The sequence below is a fragment of the Schistocerca piceifrons genome, chromosome 1 (genome assembly GCF_021461385.2).
Source record: "Schistocerca piceifrons isolate TAMUIC-IGC-003096 chromosome 1, iqSchPice1.1, whole genome shotgun sequence".
NCBI lineage: Eukaryota > Metazoa > Arthropoda > Insecta > Orthoptera > Acrididae > Schistocerca > Schistocerca piceifrons.
The window spans coordinates 14,576,482-14,588,510 of NC_060138.1; the positions used below are offsets into that span (position 1 = coordinate 14,576,482).

General features: G+C 39.6%; 1 protein-coding gene and 1 non-coding gene across 2 annotated transcripts in view; both read right to left on the reverse strand.

The window, feature by feature from the left end:
* Positions 1-2,064: 2,064 nt before the first annotated feature.
* LOC124797884 (ovarian-specific serine/threonine-protein kinase Lok-like) overlaps positions 2,065-12,029 on the reverse strand; it is a 199,860-nt gene continuing 189,895 nt past the window's right edge. The window contains exon 8 of the mRNA XM_047260984.1: positions 2,065-2,568. Within this exon, the coding sequence (XP_047116940.1) occupies positions 2,443-2,568 (126 nt within the window). The 3' untranslated portion in view covers positions 2,065-2,442. The remainder of the gene's footprint in view (positions 2,569-12,029) is intronic.
* On the reverse strand, positions 3,779-3,851 carry Trnaa-cgc. Its single transcript has one exon. It is a non-coding gene; the product is annotated as a tRNA-Ala (tRNA).

The following is a 12,029-nucleotide window of genomic DNA, read 5'->3' on the forward strand; positions in this document are numbered from 1 at the left end:
AATGTAACTAATAAAAATTACAAGCAATTTGCAAAATAACATAAGGAATTTTATGATGACAATCATTCTTGTTCATTTTGTCACTGGTGTTACAGACAATGCATTGAACATTAAATTTCAAACATATATCAAACATCTATAGCAAAATATTTTAAGTAATAAATCTGCAATTATATCACTTTTTATAGAATACACTGGAATTTAAATGTGAAAGCACTACGCTGATTAACTTCAGTCCTCATCTCAGTGCTTATATTATTTACCATATAAATAATATCCTTCAAAAATATATGTAACCAAACAATGGAAAATCCAGGATTTACAAAATTATATGTAAAATAGTGATAACATGTCATTCTTTGAAACAACTAGCAAAACATACTAAACTGAGTAAATGTGCATAATATACATAATGTTCAGCAATACTGGGGACTGTAACTGAGACAGCCATCTACAAATATAAATTAAACTGTCTATATGAGGGCTAATCTCAGGAAATATTGTAGAGATTTCGATACAGTGTTCAAAAACAGGTAGACTGATTCAAGAGGAAGGTTTGTGTACATAATTTATTACAGCTATACCAGACAAGTCATATGGCCAAAAGTACTTGGTGCTACCCATGCGAAGCCACGGCAGGCTGTTTCTTATGTTTCTAATCCAGTAACCTCTAATTCCCATGATGCTTCCAGCAGGAAAAAAAGGACTTCATTTGCTCTACTGATGGTGCTTTTCTTCAGATGGTTGTGAGGCAACTTGCTGAACTGCCATAAATTCTAAATGGCAAACATGCGGCATGTTGAAATGCTTCATAATTTAATGTGGTGAATAAATGTAATGCATTTGTTTTCAGCATAGCAGAACTAAAACAATTGGGGTTACGGAAACTAGGCATTTGTTGCTTTGTTATTAGCATGATAATGAATGGACAATGATCTAATAACACCCATAATGTAAGCCAGCAAGTAATTATACTTTGTGTTCAATATGAAGGCTCACTCTCGCAGTATAAAATGCAAAAGACAGTGTGTAATGTATTTTAAGTAATCCTGAATACAAACTGCTGATACCAGAATCAAATATTTGTGACAAATGTTATAAATAAGACTGTATTACAATCACAAATTAAAGACAGTTTTGCAAATCAACCTTACTATCATACATTTGTTTATTTAAATTGTTTTTAAAATTTAACAGTTCTCTTTCGAGCTATTCACAAAATTCAATTATCTTGAGGTTATAATTAGATGGCTGCCACTCAGTATTATTGAAGCTTCTGAATGTTTCACCTCAAAAAGTAATCAATTACATGCTTTCTGAATTCATTGCATGTAATAGCATTGTTTCAATATACTACAACTGCAATATTGACTGCAGTATTTTATATATTTTATACTATTTAACAAAGAGGTGCATGTCAGAGGGTAAGATTAACAGAAGCAAACTCCGTAACAACAGTAGTTAGTAACAACACAGTAAATATGCAGCATCTCATCTGTACACCATTGAAACACGCTAGTTGTCTAATATTCTTAATATAAAAATTCATCAAACAAGACAGGCCACAGGAACAAAACAGATCATACGAAAGTCCATATGTAGAGTTTATTTTGACATTCTGGTTCATCCAGGCCGCTATTTCAAGTTTTCTTTCTTTTTTTTTCTGAAATTAAATTAGTTCCTAAGAACACCAAGAAATTCTTCTCCAAAAAAATTCATTTACAGGTCACTAGGATTTCACATATATCGAAAAATATGATAGCTTTTGTAAGGAGGAACTTCTAAATGGTTCATTTCACAAAGAGGCATAGAAAGAAGATAGAGAAACATATAAAAATATCAAGATAGAAAAATAACAATAATGTTTACAGGAACGACAACAAACTGTAGCAAGATGATACAAAGTAAAGTGTCTTATAAACATACAAAACAGCATAAATGAGCAACAAAACTGGATAAATTAAATATATGATGACAAAAGCAAAGTGAAGCATGCAAAACATGTATATCAAACACTATGTTAAGGTGTGATTAAAAAAAAAAATAAATAAAAAGAGAGAGAGAGAGAAAAAAAAACACTGTTTATCTTCTATAGTCCTAGTCTCAGATCTGACAATACTTTGCTCAGTACATAATTTCCTATAAGGAAATATTTAGCATATCAAAGTCACAATAATGACATAGCAATGTATGTACATAAAATTTTCAAAATTAATAATCTTACAAAAAAGTGATGCAAAACAACTGCAATATAAACAAACAATCCTTATCACTTGTGATTTAACATACAATTTTTCTATGTCTAATTGTGTATTCACATGTTTTAACACATGAAAATTAATGCAGGTAACATGTAGCTATCGAAGTACGATATCACTCTTATGACTTCTATTGTACAGGTAGCGTTTGTACTTTCCTCTCACTGTAGGTTAATTAATTCCATCAATCTAACCTTGGTCTCTTGGCAAGATGAGGTCCACATGTAACGGGGTCAGAATTTTCATCTGGCCAGATGCCATGCAAGCCTTCTCTCATAAGATTCTCTGCTTTCTTTCGCATTAATTCATCCTAGAACAGAAAAAATATTTTAAGTATACTCCAAAGTCAGCTAGAAAAATTTAGGTTTTGATTAGCAAGCTTTTCTTTCAGTTATGGACCTGGATCAAAGGAAAACAGGATAAGAACTTTGCTACCCAAATAAGAACCAAAGGGCTCAAATATACAAGTAAAAAGGGCTCAAACATAGAGGTAAACTATACACAGGAACAAAATTGCGAGCTGAGAAGGATTCTCCCACCTCTTGCCTTCCATCCTTTGATCTAATCTGGATTTGTATACGTTTCTATGCTCACACAATGTCATAGTGTAATTTCTACCACAGATGCTATTCAGGTAACATTGTAAGAAGCAATGGCTGCCAAACAAATACCTATGATTAACAGGGTTTATGTGGCAATACGGCACTTCGTTCCTGGCGCTGCTGCTGGCATGCTCTGTTGCTATCGACTACAGCATGGAACCAAATGTCTGTGAGGCCAGCTGTGATTTTCTTTGGACAGCATTGCTTGTTTTGTTTGCAAGTTAAGACGATTGACATAAGAGCCCAACAAAGGGTGTCTGCAAACTCAAAGACACTGCTATAAGAGGTGACATCCTATTGACATCTCAGACTGCAACAGCAAAGGTATGTGATGTTTCACTATGAACTGTACAGAGAATATTAGCAGAACTATGGGTAATGCAAACTTGTGGTCAAGAAATGGAGTTTCAATCTATGAGAAAAGATACTAATGGAAGCAGATATGTCACGGATTTGGGCAATTACTAGAAGGACGCCTTCATTGTACTGTACTGGAATTTTATGACTGTGATGAGTATCCTATAGCCAAAATATAGGTAATAGTTTAAATGACAAGTCTGTTTCCACAGGGGGCACCATTTGAATGCAAGAACTTTGAAGTTTTGGGATTTATGTGCAGAAAACACAATGACAGAAGATCCATTCTGATGGGGAGATCAAATAATGTAGCAGCCACAGCTATTTTTCTGAGAAAAATATATATCAGTAAAGACAATCATCATCACAATATATTTATCTTGACGAGGAGGAGGAGGAGATTAGTGTTTAACGTCCCGTCGACAACGAGGTCATTAGAGACGGAGTGCAAGCTCGGGTGAGGAAAGGATGGGGAAGGAAATCGGCCATGCCCTTTCACAGGAACCATCCCGGCATGTGCCTGAAGCGATTTAGGGAAATCACGGAAAACCTAAACCAGGATGGCCGGAGACGGGATTGAACCATCGTCCTCCCGAATGCGAGTCCAGTGTGCTAACCACTGCACCACCTCGCTCGGTATATCTTGATGAGATCTGGCTCAATCAAAATTGTGCCAAAAAGCACTTCTGGCAGGATTCAAAAGGCACTGGGAGATTGAAATTACTGACTTGCAAAGGAAACCGACCTCTTATCTGTCGAGCAGGATCATCTGAATATGGCTAAAAAGAAGTGCCAATCCAGTAATTATAATGAAGAAATGAATAGTTATGCATTTAAATACTTTTTTTAAAGATTTAATACGTGGTTTAGAAGAGCACTGTGTGATCATTATGGATAACACCAATTATCATACCAGAAAAAAGGAGAATTTTCTGATTTAAGTACAAAGGAGGAAGAACTTGCACAGTGGCTAGAACAGCGAAGTATTTCAATTTCAGGCTGCAACACAAAAGCAGAAGTGTTGGAGGAAGTCAGGTGAGATTAGCAACTTATGAAAATATGAACAACTTTATGGAAGAAATGGACCACAAGGTTGTGAGGCTGCCCTCTTACTACTGAAAATACAATCCCACAGAAAATGTGTGGGCCTTACGAAAGGGACGATCGCAACCAGAAATTGCACATTGAGAACAAGAATGTGCAGTATTTACTACAGGAAGCAATTGATGATGTCACAGTGGAAATCTGAACTGAGTGTATACGTGAGGCTGAAAATCTACAAGAAAACAAAAAATCTACAAGAAAAAAGAACAAGGCATCTCAAAAACGTTTGTTGAAAGTATTGTCACTGCTGCAAATGACTTATCAGTGTGTGGTCTTCAGGACAAGTGAACAGCAATAAATTGTGTTAACCATAGTATTTCTTATTCCTTACCCTCCCCAAAGCTGCGAATACTGTTTCCTCTCCATGCTCCCTTTGCTGTTGGCACCCCTTTCCTCTCCACCCACAAAAATTATCAACATAGGGCAAAATATCTGCTAGGCATACACAGTCTTTGCTGGTTTGTTTGTCAGTCTTACATGCGGGGAATAGAAAACTAGTGTTTTTTGCTTTTTACCACTGTTAAAACTAACATGCTACGTTAAAAAACGCCTAACTGTTCACATAATCAAAACCAAAATACATTTATTATATAAAAGATGAGCATTAATAATATATTTGCTGTAATATAGTTTCTAAAACACAATAGAAAACATTAACATGGAGAGGCTGCTGTTTCAGTAGAACATTTCGTAAGGGGTCCATGATCCCTTACAAAGAGATGACTCGCATAGGTCCATGGCAGGCAGAGTCTATTGTGAAGTGCCATGAGAGATAAATAGCGAATGCAACAGTAATCGGGGCAGAGCTGTCAGCCAGTGAGTAATGCGTAGTGTTATATTGGCTGAATGTCCCTCCTACTACCAAGGGTCGACTCTCAATAAAACACTATACTGAATCATGATAACTAATGTTACTGACAAGTGTTAAGACAGTTTATAGTGTGCTGAATATTCATGTTCATGCCAGCCATGCCGGCAACAGATTGGACTGCAGTGAGGATTGTGTGTTAACCATTGTTACAGCAAGTGAAGATTTACCAAAATATTTACCAGTGCTAAGACTAACCATAGCTAGAAGTGCTAGTTGAAAGTAGTGTCTGCCTCAAATCATGTCTAGTTATAATAAATAATCTTGACAATATCTTGGCATTGATTATTTCAAAAATCTCTCTTCATTTGTTTAACACTGTTGAGCAACCACACACTGATTAGAAATGATGCCCAAAGCAACTAAACCTTATTAACACTTACCTATTAGGTCCCAACGTAAAATAAAGTGATAAAAATCCCCCACCACGAAGAATCCGTAAAACGAGATCAACCGCCAAGGCACTGTCAGCTACCACCAGGGGGTAGCGAGTCAGGAAAGCTAAGAGTCTGTTGCAGGGTGGTTAAGTTGGGACAATCCAGTAAGAGGTGAACCACAGTCAACATCGATCCACGACAACAGAGAGGAGGGTCCTCACGACGGAGGAGATAACCATGAGTCAGCCAAGTAGGGCCGATGTGGAGCTGGCAAAGGACGACAGAGGCCTTATGAGAGGCCTGTAATGAGGACTGCCCCATAGTTGTAGAATCCTTTATCGCTATGAGTTTGTTCAGCGAAGAGTGTGTCATTCCAAAGTCCCAAAACCTGACAACACAATGATGAGCGAAGGTCTATTTCCGGAATGCCAATAGGAAGAGATGGCCTGTTAGTAGCCAATTTAGCCAGCCAATTGGCAAGTTCATTGCAAGGGATCCCAACATGGCCTGGGGTCCAAATGAAAACCACTGAGCATCCATGTTGATCAAAGAGAGAAAGGGAGGAGTCTTGGATAGCTATGACCAACGGGTGGCGAGAGAAGCACTGACTGATAGCTAGCAAACTGCTCAAGGAGTCACTACAGATAATGAAGGACAGTCCTGAGCAGAAGCGGACATGGTCCAGTGCGTGCAAGATAGCAACCAATTCTGCAGTAGAAACACTACAGTCATCTGACAAGGAACAAAGTTCCGTGTGTCTCTCATAGGTGTAACAGGGTGTATACACAGACAAAGAAAAAAAATTCCTGGGTTTTTACCAGATCTCCGGTTAAAAATACATTTTCTCCCGGGTGAAAATACACTTTTTCCGTGGTAAGTGACAGTATAATTTCCGTTGGAACAGTAAAACTTATCACTCCTTTGAATGGATATGGTTTTACACAGTAGCGTAGAATTTCTCGGCACTTTAGAAAACAAAACTCAGTGAGGAAAAAAAAACACGCTTTGGAAAGATCTTCGATGTGCAGCAACATGTACGCTGCACATCTTTGTATTACGAAAGTATAAATCCTAATTCCACCAACAGGAAAAGTTAATTGTTTAAATTAATATACATAGTGTTGCTACAAGAAAAAGAAAAGCTTTCACATATAATATTTGTCTCTAAGATTAATAAGCTACAAGAGAAGCTAAGCTTTCACATATAAAGTTGATCTGTTTAGCACATGTTCCACTTTAAGATACACCACACAAATACGCCAGTAAAATTTTTAATACCGTCATTAATCTCTGATCTTCTGGGCACGAAATTCTTCTAAATGGCTCATCATCAAAGAGCTGATTTGTAAACGAGACCAAATACTTTGTCATTTAAGAAATTCATCATTCATTCTCGCTCATAGTTCATCTTGTGTAAAAGGAAATTTACTTTGAAAATAGTGCTTTTTGAACCATAATTCGCAATATTTTCCCGCAACCTGTTAGACTCATTTCAGCAGTTGCCAGAGACTGCCAGATAAGAAGCGTCACCACGCTTGCGCAGCTACGGTGACGTGGGAAGCCCATATGCTCTTACGTGTATAACATCAAAAGATCTTTCTTACATTATGTCATAAAAGAAACAAGACATCAGAGCATACTCCAAGAGCTTTGGAATTTCGTGAACGATACTAAAATACACAGTTCGCCTTAAATTCCCAATTACATAAGCCTTGATCCGATATTATGCTTTTCAGTGTGATTTTGGGACATAAATTTTCTTGGAGTACCAGTACTGTATTCATGTTTGGTTTTTTATTATGGCATAATACCATACGTGCTAGAAGATCAAACCGTGCACTTGAAATGCAGTGAACAGCTGAAACTAGACAATACTGTGGAATTAAACACTTAGTTTCAAATACATTAACTGCCTCAGTGGGAAAGATTAATGAAAGTCAAATTTCTTTAGCAGACAAAAATAACTTTATTGTTCTGCAAGGCGATTAATGCTTGACTGTCAGAAAAGTGGAAATAAAATAAAATCTGAAACTAGTAACATATTTTAGCCTTCTGTAATTACGTGAATGTATTTTAATCCACTTGATAGCTCCCAGCCACAGAAATTCGCCTTGTTTTCATTTGACGTGAGAGCAGTAAACGAAAAGGAAACAGAAAAATCACAAAATGTAAACACACTAACTCAGACTGCTCATCTTTCTGATGAGTCTGATACGTAAAACATATATCTTCAAAGAAATGCAAGACGTGTTATTTGCTCTTAAGTGTGCCGAAGTGCAGTGCCACATCTCTTCAAATAACATTCTTATACCGCACGTCGCTGTATTTCGCTCTGTGGAATGTGTATATTTTGTTATACCATCAAACTATTTTAGGACAGTGGAAATTAAAATGTCCTTTAGTGCCTCTCCAGCTCCTAGTCGGCCGGTTTGACATCTTGCCCCTTTTAAAAATAAAAATAAAAAATCGCTATTAATACTGGATGGGGTTATTTGTAACCGGGACAACAAGAACTCTTCACAAAAATCTGGACTTTTTATTGCCTAATAGCTAATAACTTGCTCTTCTGTGGAACATAAAATTAAATATAGAGACAGACAAGGCAGTACACGTTTCTTCAATCCTTAGATCCTAGCAATTTCTCTCTATGATTTTGCTGCAGCTTTACATGGCGTGATTTCCTTTCTGTGAAAGAACTATTATCTCATCGAAGTTCGTCAAACGTTTTGCTACATGAAAAATCCAAATGTTGTCGTCTAAAACTGAAAAAGCTGTTAATACAAACAGTACAAAAGACTGGTGTGGTTTCTTGATCTGATTACATCTATTTGTCACCGTGTGCTGGATAAAACAAAATTGGCCTTTCTAATATTGCAGCAGTTTTAACACACACCAAATAAGCAAGACTGTTTTGGCAATCATTCACAAAGTGCCAATACAAAATACCTATCTGGCCTACTACAATCAAAAAGCTTTATATTAGGAAATAGTTTCACATTTCATTCATACGCACCAGTTTTTCAAGCGAGACCAAAAAGTAGTAGAACGAAATTTTTGTATAAATTTGGAATCATATTCTTCCATAATTTGTGTGGTGTCCCCATTTCTTCTCCTTCCTCATTATAACAATCTTGTCATCACTAATTCTGTAACTATTCCTACCACTGTCAAAACTCAAATATCTGGTTAACTTTACTAACCCTGCCACAATCACTGGTTTAGTTATCCAGCGATTATTCTCCGGTTAGGTGTTATTACGAGTTCGTACAATGCGTTTTCCATGCTACTCCCAGAATGGAACTTAAGCGAAGCGGCTGCTAGCCAGGGACTACAATTGGCCCTGTCTGGTGTAGCAATCCGGCGAAAAAATTTCTGTCAGAATTTCACTTTCTCGGCTACACCGTGAAGATAATACATAATCTTTCTTTCCTGTTATTCATGTTAGTCATTTATTTCCACTATGGTAGTCTGAATCTACGGATTTTGCTAGTAATTATAACAACGCTGAACATGTGCAAACCGAATCAACCACATAAACAAGCAGCGGCTTTATTTCGCTCAGCTCGTATAGCACCGTCACATTTTGTCTGCAGGAAAGTTAACTTTTTGATGCGACGAGGATTCCCCTGGCAAAGACATCACGTAAACTAAGCACGTATTCAAAAATCAACTTACGATTCATTCAGAAATCAACTTAGACTGTGTTCAAGAAATTCCAAAACCTAGCAGAGGTGCATGTCAAAATCATACGAATAAAACGATAGCCCAACGTGCGCTGGATGCTACGTGCTTTGTGAAACGAGGTTTTTTTCCCACAAGAATATGAATTTGCCACCCATCCACGAGATCCGGGCCGGCTGCGCACGCGTGTATCTGGCAGCTCGGGCGCAGCAGTAAAATTTTTCTGAGTATCCCATGTGGCTGCTTGCTGCTACTGCTGCTTAAACAGCCAACAGCCACATTTCAGTAGCCAGAAGCGGGAGAAGGTATTACTCATATATGACTCAACTGCCCGTGCGCATAACTGCTTAAACGAATCGAATGTGAACAGTTGTGACGTCATGCTCATTGGAGGCAATTTGTTTTTATGAAGCACTGCATAGTCTTGCTAAAGCCTTTGACACATTTTGCTGTTGACAGATGCTTGTACGTGCACTGTGTTATTTTATATGGCGCCTTTCCTTTGCAATTTAAGTTTCATTGTCATTTTTTTTCTCTCATTCACGTTTTAATTCTGCAGTAGCGGGATCAACTGATATCCTTTGTTACAGTATCGGTTCTTACCAGTCAAAATTAAAAAAATTTAACTGAAAACTAAAACAACGAAAAATTGCCAGAATTCTAAAAAATTCTGCGGGTTTTTCCCAGTTTTCTTCCAGATAGAAAAATTCCTAGGTTTTTCCCGGATCTCCTGGGTCGTACACACCCTGTGTAAGCATAACCAGTGTGACCAGCAACCATGGAGCCATCAGTATAAATCACTCCTGAATCCTGGAATGAACTGAGGAGACAGTAGAATTGGTGGTGAAGGACCTCCGGAGCGACAGAATCCTTTGAATTGATTGAGAGATCGAGACAGAGCTGTGGCCGAGAGATGCACCACAGAGGGGTACATGTATGAGCAGAGAAAAGAGGCGGTAAAGGGAAGTGCTGGAGATCAGAAAAGAGCGACTGAATGCGGGCTGCCATGGTAAGTCCAAATGGTGGTCGTCGCTGTGTGAGGTTGATCTACATGTCTGGATAAAGGAGACCATCATTAGGGTGCTTTGGGGCACAGCAAATGCGGAGCGCATAAGATATCAGCTGCTGTTGGCACAAAAATCGCAGCGGTGGAATCCCCGCCTCTGCGAGAAGGCTAATCGTGGGGCTAGTCCGAAGGCACCAGTCACAAGTAGTACCCCATTATGGTGCAAGGGGTTTAGTATCCGCAATGTCAAAGGTGACGCAGAACCGTACGCGAGACTCCCATAGTCTAAACGACACTGGACCAGCGCTTTGTAAAATCACAGTAGAATGGAGCGGTCTGCACCACAGGTGGTATTAAAAAGACATCTAAGAACACTGAGATGTAACCAGCACGTCCTCTTCAGCTGGCTAAGATGAGGGAGCCATGTCAACAGGGCATCGAAGATCAGACCCGAGAAGCGACGGATGTCCACCACCTCGAGGGATTGGCTACAGAGGAACAGGTCCGGATGGGGACGGACTGTACGGTGACAGCAGAAATGCGTGACACACGACCTGGCCACCGAAAAGTGAAAACCGTGGGAGAGAGCCCAAGATTGTGCTCGGTAGGTGGCATTCTGCAGCTCCCATGACGGAGGAAGCGACATAGATACTAAAATCATCAGATTACAAAGAGGGGGACACTGTTGGCCCAGCAGCCGCCACCAGTCCATTAATGGCTACGAGAAAGAGAGGGACGCTCAGCTCGGAACCCTGTGGAACCCCATTTTCTTGCCAATGGGAAGTGCTGTAGAAGGAACCAACTTGGACCCGGGAAGAGCAACAAGAAAGAAAGTTAGAGATAAAAAAGGGCAGAGTGCCACGGACGCCCCATTTGTGAAGGGTGGTGAGGATGTGGTGGCACCAGGTGGTGTCGTAAGCTTTATGCAGGTCAAAGAAGACTGCAATGATGTGCTGCCGATGGGCAAAAGCCGACCTGACAGCAGACTCCAGGTGGACCAAGTTATCAACCTTAGAGCGGCCACAGTGAAAACCACCTTGAGTCGATGACAAAAGTTCATGGGATTCAAGGATCCAAAACAGCCACCGACTCACCAGGTGTTCAAGGACTTTGCAGAGGGCGTTGGTAAGGCTAAGTGGACGGGAGCTATCCAACTGAAGAGGTGGCTTCCCAGGCTTCAACACCGGAATAACAATGCTTTCCTACCACTGGGTAGGAAATACCCCCTCACCACACAGATGGTTGAAAAGGGTCAGTATACGACGGTGGCCAGCCACCGATGAGTGTTGGAGGATTTGGTTATGTATCTGATCTGGTCCACGAGCTGTGTCAGGACTTAGGGCGAGGGCGCTGGCGATTTCCCACTCACTAAATGGGGCATTATAACGCTCCAAGCAGTGAGAAACAAAAAACAAAGGCAGTCGTTCTGAGTGCTCTTTCAGGAGGAGGAACATTGGCAGATACTGAGTCGATGCAGAGGCTTGGGCAAAGTGTTGAGCAAAATGCTCTGCAATAAAGTCCGGATGGGTAAGGACAACACCACACACACAAATTCCTCCAATGCCAGTGGGAGGACGATGGATAAAAATTCGCCTGAGTTTCGCCCAGACTTGTGAGGAGGGGGTGTGCAGTCCTATGGCAGCAACATATCATTTCCAGCAAATCCGTTTCTGAAATTTGATTCGTAAATGGGCCCAGGCACAGAATCATTTAAAGACCAGAACAGAGCAGTATAATGGCGCCGCCTGAAGTGCTGAAGAGCACGGCGACTATCTT